We start from the raw sequence: 24,987 nt of genomic DNA on the forward strand, positions 1-24,987 counted from the left end.
ACACCTGGACCACTACTTACAACACATAATATTCAAAAATCAAACGGAACTGGAAAATGCATTTATTGACTTTATCAATTCTAAAAATTCTGAATTCTACTCCAGACGGATTAATAAGTTACCAACACGTTGGGAGAAATGTATTGAGAGTATGGGAAATTATTTTGATTAAAGAACATTGCTTTAAAGTAACTAGTTTCTTTTTTTTTTGTTTAATACCAAAATCCTGCATTATTTTCCGGACAACCCAACGGTCCCGGCTTCAGAGCCACGGCGTTTCGTCAGAAAATTATGTACGCGATGGTTTGGCCAGGTGAACAAGTATGGGATGAACCTCCCCTCATCCCGACCGGATGCCTCCGTCAAGCCCATCCTGGGAGCACCATTAGGTGGTATCCGGCGATGGTATGAGGATGGATAGGAAGAAAATATAACCTGTAAAAGCCCTTTGTCGAGCCAATGTACAGGCTGGAAACAAGGATCTGATGGACAAAAAAGTATCTAGTCACGTACTAGACTACTGCAAAAAAACTAACTCTAACCTATAGTGCACAAATTTGAAGCCTGACTAAGAAAAATTAAGTTAAAAGAAGTCAAAACAGTCAAAACACCCAAATCAAAGATATCACCGGTACGATTAGCCCGTTAGAATGGAATTGGTTCAGCTACGTTATAAAGGGCTCTTTGGTGTATGATGGACCATGACAGCACAAACAGGACGCCAGCTTCACCAAACAGAAACAGAGAGAACTGTGGAAAGATGAGTCAGTTAAAGAAGAAAATAAGCACCACCAACTTGGAGCTCAACAACCAAACAAAAAGAAGGAAATGTGAGAGCTTATTCTAAAAATGCTTTCAAATTAATTAATGAAAATGTTTAGTATTTATATATCGATTTTTTTAAGTTATTATTGAATCAAATTAAATCCTCAAAACTCATTCTTTGTTATTAAAATTGTGTTACAAAAGTGAGGACTTTATAAAGGATATAAAATATTTTCAGTTTTTTGTATGTACAGGGTGTTACAGGGATAAATATCAATACGGCAATGGTATTGGCTGCTACCCTTTTGCCCAAACAAAACGACAAAGCTGCATGAAGGATGAAATACTTAATTTATAAAAAAACACAATAAAAAAATAATAAAACGTAAATGTATTTATTTAGAATTCGTGAGATGCGGTCTGGTGTGATGTAGGTTTCAGAAAAACATTTTCTTTATTGTGCCAACGTTTCGATCTTTATTGAGATCATCATCAGGGCCTGGGATTTACAAACATTGTTTACATATAACAATAACATTTTGGATGTGGAAAAGTGAATTTATACCGACATCCTTCCCCACCCCTTCAAAATCCAACGTATATAAACACAAAATAGCAAAATCTCACTGGCACTGTCGACACGACACTCAAGAATGACACAATTACACAGAAGACAAACACTTTGAGTGAGGAGAAATACTTTGATTGAATATATAAAAAATATATTTTGCATTGTATAAATTCACTTTTCCACATCCAAAATGTAATTGTTATATGTAAACAATGTTTGAAAATCCCAGGCCATGAAGATGATCTCAATAAAGACCGAAACTTTGGCACAATAAAGAAAATGTTTTTCTGAAACCTACATCACACCAGACCGCATCTCACGAATTCTAAATAAATAGTAAATTTATTGTAATTTTTATGTAATTATGTATACTTATGACAGGAATGTACCTAATTTTTGTTACCAACTTATAAATGTTTTTATTACAAATATTACATGTAAGATGTTCTTGTGTTGCTGCTCTCGCTAGGGTTCGATATCGCGTTTTCTACCTTGCAAAGGGGATTTCACTAACAAAAATTTAAAAAAATGTACAAGTGAGGATGTCATTGGAATACTTATGATATGTATATATCCTTATATACATACTATATACATACTATACTTATATATATAGTACTCTACCTTCCATTTTTTGGGGGGCTCACAACACAAGTGTGAATTTGCGGCCCCGGTGTGCCGGTGTTCTTCCATCGAAGAAACTCATTTTTGAAGGGGGTTGGGACCAAATTCAGGGTCGCTGAGATTTGATCCCGCTCCTTCCTTGATGAGCGCCGTGTCAATTTCTTTCAATTGCGGCCACCGGTCCCCTTAGGCGTCAGAAAAAATCCAGAGGCGGCGGTGGGAATCGAACCCACGACCGCGGGATCTACTAGCCGAGAGTCTGACGCCTTAACCACTCGGCTACCGCGGCCCCCATTGGAATATTTACAAAATTATGCAACTTTGGTGAAATCACCAAAAATTCTGATCGAAAAGTATTGCATGAGCCACAATTGAATAATACTACTAATAATAAAAAAATACTAATAATAATACTAATTAAATAATACCACTTGATAATTTAATTTGTTATTATGTGAGTGGATAGAGTTTCTTTAGTTGCGCGAATTTTTCAACGAAAATGTTATCTTGGGGGAAATTTAATTAAGTTTGCGAACGATAAGATTTTTATTTCAATGACCATAATGTTGAGAAATTACGATTTTATGTATAAAAAAAAATCTCAGGAAAGAGTCAAGATGGAAACTTCGTTGTGGTGGCACTAAACTTAGTTTTATTTAATGAATACACCATTACATTATCGACATTTTACCCTGCAACACCCTGTATATTGATTAACAATTAAATAAATTTTAATAATTTGCTTATTGGGAACCTTTGCTTAAGTAATTGTGACTGCAGATGGGTAAAAATTGACTTCTTTTCTTCACTTGTTAAATGAATTTTTTTTTTTGTTCGTTTAATCACGCTGTAAAAAGAGGGCAAACAAGCACTTAATTATAAAGTTAAAAGCGCCGAACGAACAATTGAAAAGTTGGATTACGGCGAAATGAGAATGGAAATTACGTTGTGACGCTTCTCTCATTGTCCTCCCTTTTATCAAACTCGGATCAAAGGGAGTAATTTTTGAATTTACTACTTTCAAACCGTTTCCAAAGCCACTTTCCCCCGTACCGTAATTGGATCGGATCCGCGATAATCCACTTCCGCGGAGACGCACGCCGTAGACGTAAAAGTGTAAATTATGCAGACGGGGCTTTGAAATGCGTGAGCGAGTTCCAGCCCTCAGAACTGTTTCAATTATTAGCCCGCTTTTTGTTTTACAAGGGCGACAGAAACCTCTCACCCTCTGCATGCAATATGCATTCGGACGCGTTATAAGAATTCTCTCGTAAAAAGGAGATTCGGCAGGCGAAAAGTTCACGTGGGCCTTCAACGATCTGTCATTCAAACGATCCGACGACATTAAAGACAAAAATAGAAATAGTTCACATCTGCCAAATGGAAAGCGCCATATCAATGGAATTTGACTGTTACAGCAACTTCAAAACTTAACTTATACCTAGATTGATTCCTTCAATAATTTATTATCTTTTTGCATAAATTATCATTGTGTTCTTTCTTTTTATGTAGTTTTTGGTTTTACTGTTGGAGCCAGCGACATTAACAAGCAGTTTGTCTGATTTTTTCGGTCTGCCGATCCTCGCTGTTTCGGTGAAACGTGTTTCGGCTTCTCGCCATCATTAGTGGCGAGTCAAGTAAACAGGATGAGTAAACGACGAAAATTCAGTGCTGAAGATTAAAGATATTGGATTTATAATACTTTTACTGGCAAAATTTCTTGACTATTTAAGAATTTGTATTGTTAACTTTGATTTTTAGAATGTAATAAACTTCTTGTCACCTTTTCAATTTTTCCCAGTAGATCGATAAAAAAAACGAAACAAAAATTCAATGAAGAAGGTTATGGAAAATTGGAAGTTATCTAAATCTAAAAGGTAACAATGGCATATAGAGGCATGGGTGACAGGCGACCCCAGAAGGGTTAAATCTCAGAAGGAACTTCGCCGACTCAGAATCGGCCATACGTGATTGACACACGACAAATCATGTATGTTAAGTAATTCCTGATGATGTATATAGATGCTAGTTAGTGGTGGTCTGCAGCCTATTGTACTTTTCCTAGTTCCTTAATGTCAGTGCCACAAAATTTGATTTGTTGGTATTATGATTATGTCCTCATTGGGCTGTTGCTTAGCATTCGAAGACGATATGGGTGGCTGTTTTCTCCTCCCCATTGCATAACATACGAATGTGATTGAATAAAACCACGGTCAGTGACCGGTATACCAGGTGATTATTTCTAAACTACCTCCACGTTTTTTCCTTTCGTTTGGAAATAATTAAAAAATAGGAATGGTCTTTACATAATTTTTTATGTAGAATTTGAATCAGAAGTAAAAAGGCTTTTCAACGTACTTCCCCAGGGCACCCTCGAGGATAACTGTGTAGTAAAAAAAAACTTTTCAGGGTTTCATTTAATGCTTAGTCCTTTGATACAAGTAGAATTGTCAATATGTTTCGAGGTCTAAAAAGGCTCATTGTGTTTCAAAGGAAATGGTTTCTTTCACCAAAGATTTACTGGATTAGATTGGATTATATACTTAGGAGCGGGTCTCTTTACGACCTATGCACCGCGACCAGCATTGGTCTATTGGTCCGAATCTGCCCAGAAACTAGCATGTCCGAGCATCACTTGAGCAATGAGACCAATTCCCACGGCTGCCCTGGAAGTCCTTCTGAATCTACAACCACATCTAAATCAGGGAGAGGCCAGAGCCCCAATTCTTAGGCTAATGCAGGGACTCTATTAGCCTACTCACATAACAAGGAGCAACTACAGCTTCGTGGGGAGCTTCAGCTAGACAGAACTTTGGGGATGCCCGCTGATGCCATGACCCAAAAATTCAGTTTTGACAAAAGCATTTTAATCAACATACCTCGTAGAAAGGGATCCCAGTTAATTCCGACCACACCTGGTTTACAGATGGCTACAAAACCGAATATGGGTCAGGAGCTGGCATTTATGGAAATAAACCAAGGGCTAGAATCCTTACAAGCCTTAGACAATATGCCACCGGCTTTCAAGCATCAGCAGGCATCCCCCAAAGTTCTGTCTAGCTGAATCACTCCTCGAAGCTGTAGTGCTGCTATGTGAATAGGCTATTAGAGCATGTCCCTGTATTAGCCTATGAATTGTGGCTATTGAACACTCTGCCAGGTAGATAGAAAGGCAGGGGATTGTCAATAGAATAGATGAATAATCACCTCAGACAGTCAGGAGGCACTGAAAGCAATTGCCGCATCGGCGGTCAAGTCTAGACGTTTCGAATTGTACTAGAGCTCTCTCAGACAATGGGGAAAATAACAAAATTACCCTTGTCTGGGTACCAGATCACAAAGGGCAAAGGGGCAAAAGAGGCCGATAAATTGGCCAATGATAGTTCAATGAGGACACCTATTGGCCCTGAACTCTTTTGTGGCATACCAAATTGCCAAAAACGCGGATCCATTGGATAATGGATTAATAAATCCTCCGTTCAATTGGAATGTAGCCCCGGGCATGCGAAAAGTTCATCAAAGGACCATCGCAGAAACTAACATCAGAACTACTAGATCTAGGACGTGCTAGGACTAGAATAATAGTTGCTGGTAATAATACTGCTAACTGGACGAAGCAGACTCCGGAGGCATATGTTTAGAAACAAGCCTGTACTGATACTGCCAAGAAACAGAAGAAACAGCGGAACACGCCCTCTGTTGGTGCGAAGGCCCATGAGGCTTTCTAATCCTGGAAGAGGAAAAGTCAGATTCTGAAGGATACACACGGAACCCCTTGAAAAAGCGTTCAGCTTAACGAAGAGTTCTAGATTAAAAAAATACTTATTGGAAGATGCACTTATCCATTTTGGAGAAAATACGACATATCCAGTTTTGCCTCGAGGGTGCAGAATTAAACTATTTAATCTGGCCCCGGGACTTAATATAAATGACTGGAACACCATGCATATAACGAATCGTTCCAACCTCTTCTTGTGCATCAGCAATAATTGCAGCCACGTCTTGCCCTATCGCTTGAGAAATATATTGTCGTCCATCTGTTTGATGGCCTTTAACTGCTAAAAAAAAAGGTCTCCTGTTGCTACCCAAAATACCGGAAATGGTGATGGTCGCAGCAATAAGTTCGATTCTGCACATGCCTGTGCAGAATTGAGCTTAGGTAGACCGAGCTAGCCGAGTGGTTAGCGTGAAAGATCTCGGCTCGTAGACCCCGCGGTCGTGGGTTCGATTCCCACCGTCCCCTCTAGCCTTTTTTTGGCCTCTAGCCCCTTCAATACGCATACGCAAATCATTGGCTAATATGCATCGATCATAAGGCCATTAAAAAAACAAGAATTGAGCTTATATAAATCAATCAATTAACAATTTTAATTTATGGTTATTTATAAATACGACTATATTCTTACTTTATTACCCTCCTTGTAAGTTGGTGCAATTATGTTTTATTAACCATAAAGTGTTATCGTTTTACATATTTTTCATGGGTCTCGGGTTTATTGACAGAAATTCGATGGAACATTACATACTTCTGTAAGCCTTTTCAAGCTCTTAAACGGATGAAAGTTGTATACACATTTTATTTTATTTTGTTCTAATGGGTGTACGTTAAACGTGCAGAAGGGAGAAGGAAAAAGGGAACTTTTTTCTTGAAGAGGGCTCCATAAGGGAGAAACTAACACAGTGGCATTTATCTCCCCTTTGAGATGTATAATAACTTAATTCACAATTTCTCCATCCATACAAAGGGTTTATTTGAAATCGGCAAAAGAGCCTCAACTCTAAAAGCGGCCCTGCCAGATATTAAAGATGGTTCTGAATATAAATTCAATTACACGGGGACACACTCCGCCGCCTTCCTAGAGTGTATATCACATATCAAATTGGCACTTTTATTAAGTTAAAGTCCGCCATTTGTACAGCTAGGCATTCACTTAACGCCTCCTTGCCCAAATGCTCCTTCGATTTAGCAAAGCTCGAACAAGTTTCGGGTGAAAAAGTTAGCCCGAGAACCCCATCCCGTCGGAAGAGGGTCAAGTAAAGTTTATTACGTTGCAGAATCAAATAGAAATAAATTATCATAAGGAAGGGTGGAACATAAAGGTCCGTATAAGTACGCTTTTGTATAAAATATTGCCAGGGGATAAAATAAAAATTGGCTCTCCCCAGTCATCGCGACCTCGCTCTAGATACGAAATCAACCACAAGTCCTCCCATCCTTATATTCCAATCGACACATCATTTTATGCTTTCTATAAAATTACATATTACGTTGTTATTAAAATTAAAATAAAAAACTCAATAAACTCTTTGATGATTTAACATAATTTAAATTATAAACAGGGTAACAGCGTCTTGTAACAGCCATAAACAGCGAGAATAAACGGACCAGTCAATCATCTTCAAACAGTTGTTAATTACACAGGCCGAACGTGTATATAGATTTTCAAAAGCAAAACCGCTCTTTGATCAAGCAATCAGCAAACAAATACCGAAACAAGCAATGTCTCTATTCATGAGAAATCAAATGTAACGGCTTGCCCCACCCTGCTTATAACCCTGACGTCGCGCTATCCTATTTTTTACGAGGGTTCGCAACAGCAGAGGTTATATATATCAACCCTAGGGGTGCTGGTGTTTTTGAAAAAAAAAACATTTGTAAGTATGTCGGTTTCGAATGCAGGGCCGCTGGATTCGAACCCGGAAACTTTACCTTAAACCGTTGCGGCCACCGATGTCCTTATCCTATTCCCCATTTGTTAGTGCAATATTTTTCTCTTTAGAGAAGGGAATTTTGAAAATAAGTTACATTAAAATTATTATTTATATCTTAACCGAACACGCGGATTCGTTAGGAATTTAAAATTATTGTTAAAAAGATGGATAAAGTTTCGTAAAGCAATCAAAAATTTACATTAAAAAAATCTAAAAAATATAAATATATTTTTGAATAAAATAATTCTATAATAAAACTGAAGTTGACACATCTGATTTGGATTGCTAATCCTACTACAACTTCCTTCGCTGTATACAGGGTGGTCCAGCATAAACCATAAAAAAATCGATTATAGTACATCCTAATTTGAGTAAAATGCAAACAACTGCACTGTTCTACCACATTCTGGTCGGAAATTATGAATTTTTGCGAGTTTTTTTTAAAAATCCCTACCTCAAGCCATAAATTGGCATTTTTTCGAGAACTATAGCATCTTTTCATATTTTTAACCACATTTTCGAATTGTCCGTTAAATTTCCTATAAGAAGGAGCTATTTTTAAACTTATCAAACGCCGATGTATGTTTATTAATTCAACCCAATATGAAGAATTTTAAATAAACAGAAATTTCGATTACTTAAGGTTTTTAGATAAAGTAAAAAAGGCAGCGTCACAAGCGAGATTCGAACCCACGACCTTCGGCTAAATACGTCGATGCTCTACCACTTGAGCAATCGTGACTTCAGTCCACTCGGACACTAACTTCCCATCTCAACCCCACCTTGTGAATTTTCCCTCCTTTTTGCCATTTTTCAAATGTCGTGTCATCTATTTGATTATTTGATTCTCGGCGACAAATGAAATGCCTCCGGAGAGTTTTCGTGAAGATATACTTCATTTAACTAATTAAATTCACTAGTTTTCGTGGTCCGCTTGACCAATTAATATCTTTCAATTAATTAAGGTTTTTTGTTGAGATAAAAAAGTCAACTGACTCTATAATCACAACATAATAAAAACAACAACCGGGAACAAAATGAGAAACAAATCAGATGTAAAAAGTATAAGTAAGGTATAAAATATCAGACGTCAGAAACAGAAAATAAAGTAAAAATGATTAGTGTAAAAAAAGGCTTTTATATATGTCGTTTATGTTTTAGTGGTCATTTGGCCAAGTAACTTCTTTCAATTAATTATTATTTTTATGTAAGGTCTTGGTTGAGATAAATAAGTCAGTGTCACGAGCGGGATTCGAACCCACGACCTTCGGGGAAATCCGCCGCTGCTCTACCACTTGAGCTATGGTAACTTCGATCCACTCGGACACCAACTTCCCATCTCAACCCCACCTTTTGATCCTTTTTGCCATTTTTCAACTATTTTTATATCAACAAAACACCTTAATTAATTGAAAGATATTAATTGGTCAAGGGGACCACGAAAACTAGTGAATTTATTAAGTTAAAATGAAGTATATCTTCATTAAAGCCCTCGGTGGCCATTTCATTTGTCGCCAAGAATCAAAATAGATTACACGACATTTGAAAAATGGCAAAAAGAAGGGAAAATTCACAAGGTGGGGTTGAGATGGGAAGTTAGTGTCCGAGTGGATCGAAGTCACGATAGCTCAAGTGGTAGAGCAGCGGCGTATCTAGCCGAAGGTCGTGGGTTCGAATCCCGCTCGTGACACTGACTTTTTTATCTCAACTAAAAACCTTAACTAATTGGAAGATATTAATTGGTCAAGCGGAGCAGGAAAATCAGTGAATACACAGAAATTTTGATAAATTTCAAAAAATACCTATTTTTCAACAAACATATTTGTAGATATTTGATATTGGGGTGCCAAATATCATAAAAACTTCTTCTCTTTAATAAGCTTTTTTATGGTATACTGTGAGTTCCAAAAACGTCAACCTTCAAGCGTAAAATCAGCCTGGAATGTTAAAAAAAAGTGGTTCAAATGTGTAAATTTATCGCATACATAAGAGGAGTTAACTGCGCGATTTAGAAAATTTTTAAACAGCATTGTTAAAAACGGCCATAAAAATGAGTCTGGCCACTTTTTGTCTTTTAGTATATGTATCAAAAAAATATAAAGCTATGTTTCTCTCCAAAAGAAAAGTTATTATAATTTATTTCAATTAATTAATCTTTGTGTAAGATTTTAGTTGAAATGAAAAAGTTAGTGCTACAAGCTAGTCGAGCTGTCGAAGTCACGAGAGTTCAAGTGGTAGAGAAGCGGTGTATTTAGCCGAAGGTCGTGGGTTCGAATCCCGCTCGTGACACTAACTTTTTCATTTCACCCAAAACCTTACACAAAGAATAATTAATTTAAAGAAGTTATTTGGTCAATCGGACCAAGAAATATAATGGATAAATAAAATATAATATTGTTATTTTGTAAATATTTTATTGCAAATTTGAAATCTGATTCAACTGTTTTTCCTGTTGACTAGGTTTAAAGAGATGACAATACCTTTTTGTAAAATAGGTGTAACGGGCTGAATGCTGAGCCCACAATTTTATTTAGCCCGCTATTAATTTAAATTAAAGCTCTTAATCATCGAATCCGTTTAAAGTTACAATTCGGCCCTTCACTCAATTACCCCGAACCGGTGCCGACGAATTATACAATTAGAGAAAGTACTGCGGCCTGGGTCATGGCAAAGCGTTCCGGATTGGATTAACTTCCGTAAATAGATATTCCCCCTCGCGTGGCCATTTGCTTCGTTTTAATTGGCAACCGACCATAAAGCGACCGGTCGTCTATATCTGTCGGTTAAATAGGTGTACCTGGAACCGGGAACGAATCGCTTTACAGACCCTTTGATATACGAGCGTCACTTAAAAGGAAGCCGATATCTGTTATTGGTTAGCGTTTTCCCGTTTCCGATTTAATTCGTGAAAGTGGGATAACAGTCGGTTTCCGTTTGGTGGAGCAAATACGAAACGAAGACTGACAGTTGCAACTTTCAAACCCACGATGGACGTAATAAGGAGAGAAAAGTTAGAGAAGTGTGGTGTTTAGTGACCGTTAGCCAATGATTATTCGGAGATCATGAAATGCGGTCTGGTCTGACGTAGGTTTTAGAAAAACATTTTCTTTATCATACCAACGTTTCGACCTTTAGTGAGATCATCTTCAGGGCTCAAATTGTTTGTTTTATGTGTAGATGTGTCATTCTTGTGTGTCTTGTTGAGAGTGCTCAAGAATTGAGGCAAGAATTGACTCAATTTTCGCACGTTCAATTGAGTGGCATTAAAACCAACTTCATTAACCAATGTTCATTCTCTGGAGATCGTAGTCAAACAATTTGACAGATTTGTAAATTCTTCAACCTGATGTGCGTTTAATGCAGGAAATCTTGATCTTTATAAACAACAACTGAATAGAGGAACTAGAACCATGATTTATACACAGTGGGCAACATACCCCAACTTCATCAGTGGTATTGCGCTTGGAATATTTTAATTGACCTTTGCGATACAGGATATAAACAGTACGTGTTTATTTCACTACTACTTTACAAACATACAAAACATTGTCTATGTTTGTTTACAATAAAACGCAGAAATAATGATTTTTGAAAAGACATCGCAAGAATGGATACAATGTGTGGTGTTTAGTGACCGTTAGTCGATGATTATTCAGAGATCGTGAGGTGCGGTCTGGTGTGACGTAGGTTTCAGAAAAACATTTTCTTTATCGTGCCAACGTTTCGATCTGTATTGAGACCATCTTCAGGGCCTTGTGCCTGTTTCGCAACACAAAACCTCGTCCACTAAACGCTGCACATTTCTAAACGAGAAGAACGAAGAACATGGGATTCTATGAAGAGATTTCAACTATATATGGACACCAAGCAAAGAATATTCTGAAGGTCATCGTCAACAATGAGAAGAAACTTGCATGGACTATCAATAAGAGAACTTTTTTATTGAAATGCAGACTAGGCTAAAAAACCTACGTCACACCAGAACGCATCTCACGATTTAAGTTCAAATTAGCACTTTTCCCTTCAAATTAACCCTTTTTAATTTCAACTTCTTTTTATAATTTCATAGTAACCGTTTTCCTGTATAATTAATTTTTAATTTCAAAGTACTGTTTTGTACTTTCAGATGAACCCTATTTAGTTTCAAACAAAATTTTTTTCTTAAAATAATCGTTTTCCCATCAAATTTATTTTTTGCACCAAATTAACCTTTCTTTTAATTACATTCAATTAATTAAGGTTTTAAGTTGAGATAAGAAAGTCAGTGTCACGAGCGGGAATCGAACCCACGACCTTCGGCTTGATACGCCGCTACTCTACCACTTGATCTGTCGTGACTTCGATCCACTCGGTCACCAACTTCCCATCTCAACCCTACCTTCTGAATTTTCCCTCCTTTTTGCCATTTTTCAAATGTGTAATCGGATTGGATTCTCGGCGACAAATGAAATGGCCACGGTGAGCTTTAGTGGAGTATACTTCAATTTAATTCACTGTTTTTCTGTTGTTCTTCTGAAGTAGTTTTATCTCAACTTAAAGCCTTAATAAATTAAATGTTATTAATTGGTCAAGCGGACCACGAAAAATAGTGAACTTTCTTTTAATTTCAAATTAACTTTTTTACCTTCAAATCAACACTCTTTAATTTCATAGTTTCACATTAACTCTTTTTCTCGTCAAATTAACCTTTCTTTTAATTTCAAATTAACTTTTTTACCTTCAAATCAACACTTTTTAATTTCAAAGTTTCATATTAACTCTTTTTTTCATCAAATTAACCTTTCTTTTAGTTTCAAATTACCCTTTACCTTCAAATCAACACTTTTTAATTTCATAGTTTCACATAACCTCTTTTTCTCGTCAAATTAACCTTTCTTTTAATTTCAAATTAACTTTTTTACCTTCAAATCAACACTTTTTAATTTCAATGTTTCACATTAACTCTTTTTTCTCATCAAATTATTCCTTATTAATTTCAAAGTTTGTAGCTACAATGTTCGTTAATTTCAAATTAACCCTTTGTAATTTATTTTTTTTATGATTGTTAACAGATCAATTATCTCACATGAACACGACACACAGTAATGACACATCTACACAGAAAACAAACACTTTTAGCCCTGAAGATATCTCAATAAAGGTCGAAATGTTGGCATGATAAAGAAAATGTTTTTCTAAAACCTCCGTCACATCAGACCGCATCTCACGATCTCCAAATAATCAACGTTAGAAAAGTTCACGCCACCAAATGTTACGTGTTTAACCTATTTTTTCCTTTCTTTAAGGCTTATTTAGGGTTTAGTACAGACAACTTTAAAATTTTCCTTATATTTCTGTGATAGTTTTATCCGCCCAGTATAAAAACAACTCGTTAAAACCTTTAAATCTCACTTGTGTCCGAGCCGCCTTGGAAAGATGGGTCCTCTGCGGTCCTGAAAAAGTGAAAAATGGGGCGGATAACGCGCCCGTGTAATTGACTGTTAATCCCACTTTGCCCTACTATCGGCTAATCCTCTCTTCTCTTCCTGGGCAAAATTAATCACGGCTCGGAAAATTTAGGGAGCAAAGAGCCCGGGCGGGTCGCCGTTAACTTTCCTATTGTAATGCCACTAAGGTTGAGCTGAATTAACCTAATTGAGTCCACGACAAGTCGGCAAAAAACAAAAAAGTAAAACCTCACGATACCCATTTCCTTTTTTTATATTTTTTCTTTTTTAATTAAGTTGTTTTTAATTAATAACAATTTTGAGAAATTTATCGTGGGGTCTGCAGGTCATTTCCATTCAACCTGGTCTAAAGTCTCACAGTTTTGACTGTCATGTGGGTCTCGACTTAAGCTCAGTGGTTGGGCAGTGCGTTGTTCTGTCAATTATGTCCAAAGTACCACTAAAGTGTGAAATGGTATAATGTGCCCGACTAACCAAAAACTATAATAATATAAATTTAATTAATTTATAATTATTTAAAATAACTATAATATAAATGTTTAATATTTTTTAGTCTAGTTTCAAATTTTCACCTTTTTATATAGAAAAATTAAACAGGGTACTTCAGGCCCAGTTCAACTTCCCAATTTCAAATAAGACCCTACACATCCTGACACATCATTTTAAAGGATTTTTATTTTACTCTGAAAACAATGGTGCAATCGGATTTTAAATTAGTCAAAAAAATGACAGTGATGGCAAAAAGAAACCGGCAGCGTAATTTCGACGAGGAGCTGAATAGTATTCCTATTAATTTTTTTGTTTAATCTAAAGTTTTTGGTTGAGATGAAAAAGTTAGTGTCACGAGCGGGATTCGAACCCACGACCTTCGGCTAGATACGCCGCTACTCTAACAACCTGAGTTATCTACCTATGAGCTATCTAGCTATCTATGAGATGGGAAGTTAGTGTCCGAGTGGATCGAAGTAAAGATAGCTCAAGTGGTTAGAGCAGCGGCGTAAGCCGAAGGTCGAGCTCCAATTAAAAGACGAATCATTTGTTTTTGATTACTTTTATGTAACTTTTTCATTTTAATATAATTATTTTTATATGAACTAGTTTATATATAAAAGAAGTTTACAAATGTATATTACTTTAATTTTCTTGCAATTTAGAAGTGCGAAAAAAGGTTAATTTCAAAATAACAATACTTAATTTGACGGGAAAATAACTCCAATTAATTATTCTTTTCATCTAAGGATTTTTGGGTGAGATGAAAAATTAGTGTTACGAGTGGGATTCGAACCCACGACCTTTCGGCTCGAACTAATGAGTTTTATTTTCTTGAAAGTCCGTTGATTAAGTTATTGTTGTTATCTGGTGGGAAAACAGAGCATGTTAACCACTTATTTTTCACAAGAGACGAGAAGGGAGAGTTTCAAACTTATTGCTAATCCCTTAAAAAAATGCATTAATCCGTGCATGTTTAGAGGTCATAATTGGTCGTATTAATTAAAATGAAATTTGAAAAATGGCAAAACGAGGGAAAATTCGAACGGTTGTAGATTGAGTTGAGTTGGTGTCCTAGAGGATCGAAGTCGATAGCTCAAGTGGTTTGAGCCGAAGGTCGTGGGTTCTGATCCCGCTCGTGACACTAATTTTTCATCTGAACCAAAAAGCCTTAGATGAAAAGAATAATTAATTGGAATAATTAAGATGGTCAATAAACAAATACTGATTAATCTATACAATATTGTCACTAGTTTTCGTGGTCCGCCTGACCAAATAATATCTTTCAAATAATTAATCTGTATTTAAGGTATTGGTTGAGATAAAAAAGTCTGTATCAAAAGCGGGATTCAAACCCACGACCTTCGGTTAAATACGCCACTGCTCTACCACTTGAGCTATCGTGACTTCGATTCCGGCGTATTTAGCCAAGGTTCGTGGGTTCGAATCCCGCTCGTGTCACTAATTTTTCAACTAAACCAAAAAACTGGTTGGTTAGATGAAAAGAATAATTAATTGCAGTTACTTTATAGCTTTTCCCGTTAATTTATTACACGTTATTTGAGAAATGGCAAAAAGGAGGGAAAATTCAAAAGGTGGGGTTGAGATGGGAAGTTAGTGTCCGAGTGGATCGAGGTCACGATAGCTCAAGTGGTAGAGCAACGGCGTATTGAGCGAAAGGTCGTGGGTTCGAATCCCGCTCGTGACACTAACTTTTTCATTTCCACTAATACCTTAAATACAGGTTAACTTTACAATAACATTTGAACTCGGAGAAAATACATCTAACAAATAGAAAGGAAAATAAAAGAGAGATACAAAGAATAAACAAGTCATTTAAAGATGAAGCAAAATCGAACTCAACTCATACAAAACTTCAAGGATACAAACAATCTTCAAATAATTAGTAAAAGGACACATTCAACACGAAAAACTCATTAAATAATAATATATAAATTCTCTAATTTCGTCGTCCGCTTGACCAATTAATATACTACAATTAATTAAGGTTTTTAGTTAAGATAAAAAAGTCAATGGCATGAGCGGGATTCGAACCCACGATCTTCGGCTTGATACGCCGCTGCTCTACCACTTGAGCTATCGTGACCTCGATCCACTCGGACACCAACTTCCCATCTCAATCCCACCTTTTGAATTTTCCCTCCTTTTTGCCATTTTTCAATATATAAATACACAAAACTAAATAAAACATAATATATAAATAAACGCCAAATTTTAGACATCAACATAAAACTTATGCAATAAAATTTATGAAGAGTAACGATCACATGAACAGATGGGAGCAAATTATGATGAAACTTAATAACAACTTAGGACCCTAATGGACAAAAAAATCACACAAGCCAACCTATGACGGAATGCCTGCCTATACGCTGCTGTCAGTGGAAAAAAAAAAAAAACCAGTGAAGATAGACAAACAATCTTATAATTGATAGTATTTTTATATTAAATTGCCAGTTGTTAATCATAATTACGTAATCTTGACACTAAGAGAAATCCAATCCGTACAAATGCAATAATTCAGACGGACCATCCTGGTTGGCCTATGTCAGTGAATCCGCGGAATCAAACCGGCAGAATGTGTACTATGAAAGGGGAAAGTCCAATTACCGAAACGCCCTTCATCGACACTGACTCGAACCGGGATTTTGCGAATGGCAAACAATAGAAACTGCTGAAACAATGGTTCCCGGGCAACAACGGCCTATTGCCTACAGGTGACCGAGGCTGCAATGTTGCAATGACTGGTTAATGTTCATTGTTGTTCGACGGGCAAAAAATCTATATAGACCCCCAACGGCTTGGGTGTCAACAAAAAGTAAAAATGTAACTGTTTTCACTTGACAACCAAGCCATTTAAAATATATTTTCTTACTCTTCCATCTCATTCAAAATTATCCTCCCTTTTCTCAGGTTTGGCCGAAAATTGCAATGCTTGTATAATATCCAGAATTACTTTGAAATAACCTGATGAAAATGCAAGCATGTCTGTTTGTAGGAGAGGGTCAGCAATTCGGTCGTACTGCTGACCCGACAAACTCATCGGAATAAAGTTTAACGCGTTTATATGTATGCATGGGTGTGTCCATACATGCATGTCAAATATATACTTTGTTTATACAATTGAATTTGACCAGCTTAGGAGACTTTCAAATAAGGTCAACCAAATACAACTTTATACGAGTAGATATACTTTTTGTGTTATTTATTTAGTTTTTTCTATATATTGACTGATAAATAATAGATCTTTTAAACTTTCCTTTTTTTTAAAGAAAACTTTTACAGACAAGATCAGTTCAATTTCGTAATATTTTGTTTTAATATGGTTTTGAGGTATTTCTCTTTTTTTATTATTATTCATATATGTTGTTTTATCTGTCCGATCACATCATCGTTGCTTTATAAATATTTGAAAAGTTACGAAAATCTGAAGTTTTATAGTTGGCTTGAACTAGACGACAAAGTTCATCACGTAGATAATTTGATTTTTTCCCCACATTTTTTCGAATTCAGAATATTTGATTATATTCTAAGCTATATAAGTTCACTTTTATCACAGGATAAAATTTTCCGTCTTTTATTTTTTCAAATTGAACAAAATGGTTCTTTCTTTTAACAACTGCGCAAAGAAATTATTTTCGATTCTTTCGAAAGAATTGTTTTTTAATTAATTAATTAATTTTTTTTTGCTAATCGTTACGGCCGGATTTAGATGTCATTGGACCTTTTCATCGTATAAAGTGATAATGCAAACTTCATTTTCTAATTTAATTTGAGAAAGTGCCAACGAGACCGCTTGAACTTGGAGACTTATTTGAATAGGAATGAATTAATTTTTCTCTAATTGATTTTGGGATCGCTTTTCCCCTGGATAGTTTAAACCTCTTTTAATCGGTTTCTTTGAATCGGCGACTTTATCGGGCGCAAGTTTGCCTAATGCCTTAAGCGTGACTTAAATCGCGAAAACGGACTTCAACCCCTTTCAGCCAGAATTGATTCCAAAAAGTCATTGAAATTCATCGAGTCTTAAAGAAAGTGAATTATATTAAACGAAAAATGAGTTTAATTTTGGCCCTGGACATGTAAAACTATCCTTAAAAACGAAAAGCTTTTCAAAAAAAATTTAATTTAGCAAGTTTTATTTTACAACTTTTACAGTACGACATAAAACTATTACTATCCCTCATTTAGGGTTTTAGAGATTTTCCCCTTTAGAACGTTTTTCATACTACAATTAATTAAGGTTTTTAGTTGAGATAAAAAAGTCAAAAAAGTGTAATCGGTTTGGATTCTCGACGACAAATGAAATGGCCACGGAGAGCTTTAGTGAAGTATACTTCATTTTAAATCATTAAATTCACTAAGTTCGTGGTCCGCTTGAAAAATTGCAAAAAGGAGGGAAAATTCAAAAGGTGGGGTTGAGATTGGAAGTTAGTGTCCGAGTGGATCGAGGTCACGATAGCTCAAGTGGTAGAGTAACGGCGTATCTAGCCGAAGATCGTGGGTTCGAATCCCGCTCGTGCCATTGACTTTTTTATCTCAACTAAAAACCTTCATTAATTGTAATATATTAATTGGTCAAGCGGACCACGAAATTAGTGAATTTAATATTTTTTTCCAACTGCGCACTATTATCTCTTGTAATGGTTTTCCTAGGAGATTTTCGATTTTTTGATAAAGTAAAGAATTGTTCTCAGGGCTCACCATAGCTTTTTCCAAGCAGGGCAATTGCACAGGATATGTTCTGTTGTCTCTATCTCTTCTGGACATAATTGATGTTAATTCTCCCATTTTTTTAAAGTAGTATTTTACTGGAGCATATAAGCATAAATATTCTATAAGCCACAAAGCCTCTCTTTATTTACCAAAAAATTTTTGTAAATAAATAGACACCTTTGTCCCTTATTTCCAGGAGTTCTAATGCTGCAATGTTGAGATTTTTTTAATCCGTCAAGATTTGTTATTAATACGTTTCGGGACAAAGGTTCGGCTCGTATGCATATTCATAGGTCCTGAAGGAGGAGGGTAATTGAAACTCCAAGATTCCCGAAACCGCCGACACCGGGGCCGTCTTAAAAATCCCTTCCTTCTGGAATTCCTCTCACCCTTGACGTGTTTTCGATTAAAAGTTTCTCAATTTAGTGTGGATAAGGGGGGAAACACTAGGGGGAGTTGGTTCAAATATTAAATAACTTCCAGGACTTTCATTCTGTTCAACTGTCTTTTCTGAATGTTCGGATTGCCCTGTGAAAAAATAAACATTTTCTTTAAGGGGGCTTGTATTAAATTAACACACTAAGAAAGAGATCCTCAGAGGGGAAAATTAAAGAAAGAGTAAAGTTTGAATCTTAGCCGGCCTATACAAGGTACTGATACGAGAACGGGAAGAATGGGCCAAAGGAACACCAGAAAGGAGATGGAGTCTTCGGGATGAATCCAAAGACCGAACTGACAGTTTTCCTGTCTGATCTTAGCGATTGAACACTGCGCCAGGGAAATAAGAATTCTAGCAATACATTCGCGTAAGATGGCCATCTGCTCTGACAGTCAGGCAGCACTAAGAGCCCTAGGCTCGTGCGAGGTGAAGGCTGAGAGTATTTGGAACTGCATGGAGGCCCTGACAGGGGTCAACGATACTAATGACCTGTACTGGGTCCCTGGACATTCGGGGCATAGGGTCAACGAAAAGGTTGACAAGTTGGCCAAAAATGGATGTAAATAATCAATGTAAACTGAGGGCAGATGCCATATTAGGCTGCTAATCGATGCCACTACTCCAAAATACAATTTTACTAAAAGTACAAGGTACTGATACCAGAACGGGAAGAATGGGCCGAAAGATTACCGCTAAAGGCAAACACCTACTGGTACACTGATGGCTCAAAAACCGCAAGGACTGTACTCGCTTCGGCGGTACATATACTAAAACCGCAAGGACACAGGATGAATCCACTTATGACCTGTCCCTGGAACGGATCCCTCGGCACTGGGGGCATATAGGCAACGAAAAGGTTGACGTTTGGCCGAAAGCCAACATGGACACTCTTCAGTCCTGAATCCTACTGAGGCTTAGCACACTGCCACAAAAGAGGATACATCTTAAAATGGATCGTTAATGAGTCCAAAACCTCGTGGAACAATACCACAAGAATGAGGCACGCGAAGAGATTCATAGAAGGACCATCCGTACAACTTACTAAGGAATTACTGGAAGGCAACCACAACCGAACCAGGATTCCAGTTGAACTCGTGACCAGGCTCTGCCACTTAAGAAAGTACATGCACTGAATAGGAGTACAGACAAAAAAAAACACCAATACACACACAAATACTGCCACGAGTAGGAGGAGACGGCAGAACACATTTTATGTTTCTATGAAGGTCTATCTATACAAGTGCTCTTGCAACAAAATCACAAGCAAGATCCTACACTAAGGAGACGCTGGCAAGGCTATGGAGGTTGATTAACAACCTGAAGCCGGCCAGTGAGTTACAAAAAAACAGGGGAGCACAGAAGATCTACTCATGTCGTAGTGCAAAAGGTCTTGTGGCCGCTTCTTTTATCCCTATCCCACAGCAGGCCTAAAAAGATGAACTGAACACGACTTAGGACGAAGACGATTAAGGAAATCGGAGAGGACAGGTGATAAGCGATCACAATGCCTTAAAAAAGGATGTCACAGCATAGTTTAAAAATATTTATTTTACTATATTCTATAACCAGATAAATATTTTAGTGGCCACTTGTAGCTGCCACACGTTACCGCTAGATGCCACTACGACTTATGGAATGTTCTCGGCTTCCTCTCTGCAGCCAATCAGAGTAGAGCTCTTCCCTATATAAGCAGGGGCACTGCCTCTCTGAGAGAGACTCGTCAACCCGACGAGATCTCACCCATCACTAATGTAACCGACATCGGCAATACCTTCGGCCACTGTGGAGTCAACTGACTCACGACCCCCGGACCTCAGCCAACGGTTTACTCATGGTCACAGACCACCACCAACGGCGCCACGCACACGGTCTCGCTTTGATTCATCGTCACGCTTTCTCTACACAACACCGGCCCTTATAATGGCCACAAAATTCCCAGTCACTAAAAATATCATAAGTCATAGTCCAAACGAACTACTACAAGAATGCTATAACTTATTAATAATATCTATGGGTGGTTTGATGATTGTTGGATCATTGCATGCGGTGGTCCGCCGATTTTCGCTGTTCATTTTGGCCATTTTGCCGTTTTCTACCTTCTTCAGTGGTTGTGCTTTGTTCTTTTTCTACTTATTCTTACATGATTTTTTATGTATTTATTCGTTTGTGGGTTGTTCGACGTTTGTCCGATCATTCCTTGTCCTGGGTCCGCCGGTTTTTGCTGTCGCGGGATTTTCCGTCGTTACAAACAATTCCATCACCAAGTCCGGCGTTAACGGGTTGTTTATCGCCAGATGAATATCTGTAATTAACCCTCAAGTCTCAGTTTAACGTTTATAACGAAAGGGCCCGGTTTAATTAAACGGCCCGGTTAAATCTCTGTTAATTTGAAATCGGCCGAGGGGAGGACAGCCTTCCTGATCGATGTGTCTTCCCTGTAAGTTCATCAGGTCAATGGTTTTCAGCCATTGGCCAGGCTTCCATAATCGACTCTGATTGATGCATCTTGCTCTACCTGCAGTCTTTACAAAATGGACTATATTCTTTGTAATATTTTTTTGGTAAAACGTTAAAAAATGGAAGACCTCTAGACACATTTACAATTGGAATATTTCTTTACACTGATTACCAAAACCAATTTTTTTTTTTTTTTTTTTTTAAACTTCTGTCATACTAACACAATTTAAATAGGAACTGTTGCTACAAATGGGTTACTTTGCTTGAGACAAAGCCATTGGTTGTTTATAAAATTCAATACGTTCTGATGATGACAGGTTCGATCAATCCGATCATTTATCAGTTATGATTGAATAGTTTGTGTCAGTTCAGCTGAGCCTGGAAAATATTTGTCAGCAGTGATTTTCCTAATAATCCAACATATCATCAATTTAAACATATTTTTTTTATGCCAACACTGGAAATTTTTGAATGACAAGGAATTCTTGTATGAATTATGAAAACTTAGTATGTTTTCCATCGTTTTATTTTTATGTTTTATTTTTTAGGTAGATGCTTTTCCAAGCTCTTTCCGCCTCCTCTTCAGTACATTTTTATTTGAGTTAACAAATGACTCAACAAAAAGAGCCTGGAAATGTACCTCCTTAAAAAATAAAAACTCTGGAAAAGCTCCAGATGAGAAATATACATCAAAAAGAGAAGCAAGAAATTGTTTCTTGTATTTTTTTATCATAAAATTATCTTTTATTCTTTTTTTTTATTAATTGTTTATTTTTATGTCGGTTTCAGAGGAGGACTACGATGCATTTTGTTTAGCGTACATGTTTACATACAGAGACTTTGAAATGGGTACACTCGGTCTAGCCTGGACCGGAGATTTGAAAAATGCAGGCGGAGTCTGCGAAAAAAATGGAGTATGTCTTCAAAAAATCAATTTACCACCACTTTTATTTTTACTAATTTATTAATAATAATTTTTTGTTTATTCAGCATTATAGAGGGAGTATGAAGAGCCTCAATACAGGAATAGTAACGCTGCTAAATTACGGGAAACATGTGCCTCCGGCTGTCTCCCACGTCACCCTGGCTCATGAAATAGGCCATAACTTTGGCTCACCTGTAAGTCAAAACCAGTCATTTTTTTTTACTTAAAATAAAAATTTGATTTGTTTGTTTCAGCACGATCCAGAGCTGTGTACACCAGGTGGAGAGGATGGCAATTTTATCATGTTCGCCCGTGCCACATCAGGAGACAAGAAAAACAACAATAGGTTCTCACCGTGTAGTCTCAATAGTATAAATCCTGTGTTAAATTCAAAAGCCAGGAGTTCGAAGGGTTGTTTTACAGGTAAGATTCATTTTAAAAATGTTTGGTGCAATATGTAAAACCGTTTGATTTTAGAACCCCAAGCGGCCATCTGTGGCAATGGTGTAGTCGAAGTGGGAGAGCAGTGCGACTGTGGATGGGAAGAAGATTGCAAGGAAGACTGCTGCTACCCACAAAGGAGGCATCCACCTCCTGACCAGCCTCCGTGCCACCTCACGCCACACAGCATGTGCAGCCCCTCCCAGGGCCCTTGCTGCACTGCTGAATGTGATCTTAAGTTTGGCGACAAATGTAGGGACGACAACGGATGCAGGGACTCGAGCTATTGCGATGGCCGTGGCCCTCACTGTCCACCTTCAATTAACAAGCCTAACAAGACAGTTTGTAACGATGAGTTCGTCTGTTTCATGGGGGTCAGCATTCACATAACTGATTTATGAGTTTTTAATCAAATAACTTTCGATTAATGAAAATAACTTTTATTTAAGGAATGCACGGGCTCAATATGCTTGGCGTATGGATTGGAGTCATGTCAGTGCATACCTGGACCTGATGATCCTATCACCAAAGCGTGTGAATTGTGTTGCAAAGAACCCGGGGAAAACTCGCCGTGCATGTAAGCGCTTTTATAACTACAAAAAATTAATAAATTGTTAATTAAATAATATTTATTTTCAGTTCATCTTTCACTTGGAACAGCATTCCATACGATATCCCAGATATGTTTTCAAAGCCTGGAACTCCATGCAATGACTACAATGGATATTGTGACGTCTTCCAGAAATGTCGAGAGGTAAAAATATACTAACATTTTTATTATTGAATTTATTGTTTTATTCAACATTGATGTTTTTCAGGTTGACCCGTCAGGCCCATTGGCCACGTTAAGAAAACTACTTTTGTCGGAGCAAAGCATAGCCTCTTTTAAAAGATGGGTTTTGGACAGGTGGTACTATGCCCTGTTAATCGTCGCTAGTGTCATCTTAATCTTGGTAAATCACATTGTTGAAATAACAGTTTTGAAATAATAAAATTTCATTGTGATTCTTTTCTAGGTATTGAGCACAAGGCTACTCGGAAAGACGACAGATCTGAAGCTCAAAGGCATCACCATAATTCACAGCTCTACGACTGAAACTGTCAGACTTCCACCGGATGGTGACGAGGGAAATGTTGTTGTTCATCCCGCCGTTAGGAGCAAAGTGCCTCTGAAGAGGAGAGTCAGGGAACCGAGGAGGAACAAGAGAGGAAAAGATGCGAAAAAGCCTAGGAGAATGCCTGAGGAGGTATCGCCCAGAAAATCACAAAAGAAGACTCCTCAGAAAAAGAAAGCGACCAAAAAAGAGGTGATAGATTACAGTGCGGCCCAAGAACCGAAAACTCCTCAGACACCCGAAGACGATCCTTTGGGTAAAGTCAGAAACTGGTTGCTCAACTCTCACATAGACAGGACGATGGTGAGGAAATCGAAATCCTCACCTGCCGGGTTCCTCCCGACAGAAAGTCAAAGAAGCCCCGTCAAGGTTGCTAAGCCAAGAAGGGTGCCTGAAGTCAAAGAGCAAGTCAAACTGCAAGTTATGTACAAACCACCGTTCAAGTTCAGTGTCAAACTGAAGAAGCCGACCCAAGTGGCGACCAGCGTCGTTAAGGAGATAAACTCCAAAGTCCGTATGAAGCCTAGAACAGCTGTGCTGGTTCAGGAAAGGAGAAGAAACCAGCGTAAAAACCGGGAAATAAAGAAAGACGCAGAAAAGAAACCAGAAGTAGGGGAATGCTCAAAACAGAATAGCACAGAAGTTAAGACACCTTCTAGTCTTCAGTGTGATTTAGAAAAACTAGTTGCTATCGATCAAACGGAACCCGTCTATGAGAACGCTGTAGTAGCACGCCTTTCAGCAGCCTCTCCTGATAAACCTTCTAACGTCGATCTTCTCCGGATGACCTCTGTGGAATGCAAAGCCACAACACAGTTACCACTTTCTCCACAGAAGTGCAAAGCGGACAGGAAGCTCAGCCGGTCGCAGTCGCTCCAGAAGAAAATCGAGAAAAAGCAGAACGAGAGCAAGAAGGCGAAAGAAGCGTCTCGAGAAGGGAAAAACAAACTCAAGGTTCAAAAAAGCCCGAACCAAGATTTAATGAGGTTCCCGTCTCAAGAAGTACAGACAACTCCTGTTCCAGGAGGCAATTCTACAGGTGTCGCCAAAACCAATCCTAACCCAGCATGTGAAAAGCCGGTGGTCAATGATCCCAATTCTAACATGCATACCGTGCCGTCCGACTTGGAAGTTTTATTATCAGAAAGTGAATATTTATTTTCTGACACGTGAATACATATTTGATTCTGTTATATTGTATATTATTACTGTTAAACATATCTAATTTAAATATAATTTATAAACTTTTTAATAGGTTTTAATTA

The 24,987-nt window shown here is 37.5% G+C and overlaps 1 protein-coding gene across 3 annotated transcripts in view; it reads left to right on the forward strand.

Annotated features, from left to right (window-relative positions):
* Positions 1–24,987, forward strand: part of LOC106669688 (disintegrin and metalloproteinase domain-containing protein 10) — a 479,736-nt gene extending 454,749 nt beyond the window's left edge. For all 3 annotated transcript variants that reach the window (XM_024224684.1, XM_014399328.2, XM_024224683.1), the window contains 8 exons: positions 22,031–22,155; positions 22,232–22,360; positions 22,421–22,589; positions 22,644–22,981; positions 23,057–23,184; positions 23,247–23,361; positions 23,426–23,560; positions 23,624–24,987. In XM_024224684.1, the coding sequence (XP_024080452.1) occupies positions 22,031–22,155; positions 22,232–22,360; positions 22,421–22,589; positions 22,644–22,981; positions 23,057–23,184; positions 23,247–23,361; positions 23,426–23,560; positions 23,624–24,895 (2,411 nt within the window). In that variant the 3' untranslated portion in view covers positions 24,896–24,987. The remainder of the gene's footprint in view (positions 1–22,030; positions 22,156–22,231; positions 22,361–22,420; positions 22,590–22,643; positions 22,982–23,056; positions 23,185–23,246; positions 23,362–23,425; positions 23,561–23,623) is intronic.

This window comes from Cimex lectularius, unplaced genomic scaffold (assembly GCF_000648675.2).
Source record: "Cimex lectularius strain Harlan isolate CLEC.00 unplaced genomic scaffold, Clec_2.1 scaffold8, whole genome shotgun sequence".
In the NCBI taxonomy this organism is placed as follows: domain Eukaryota; kingdom Metazoa; phylum Arthropoda; class Insecta; order Hemiptera; family Cimicidae; genus Cimex; species Cimex lectularius.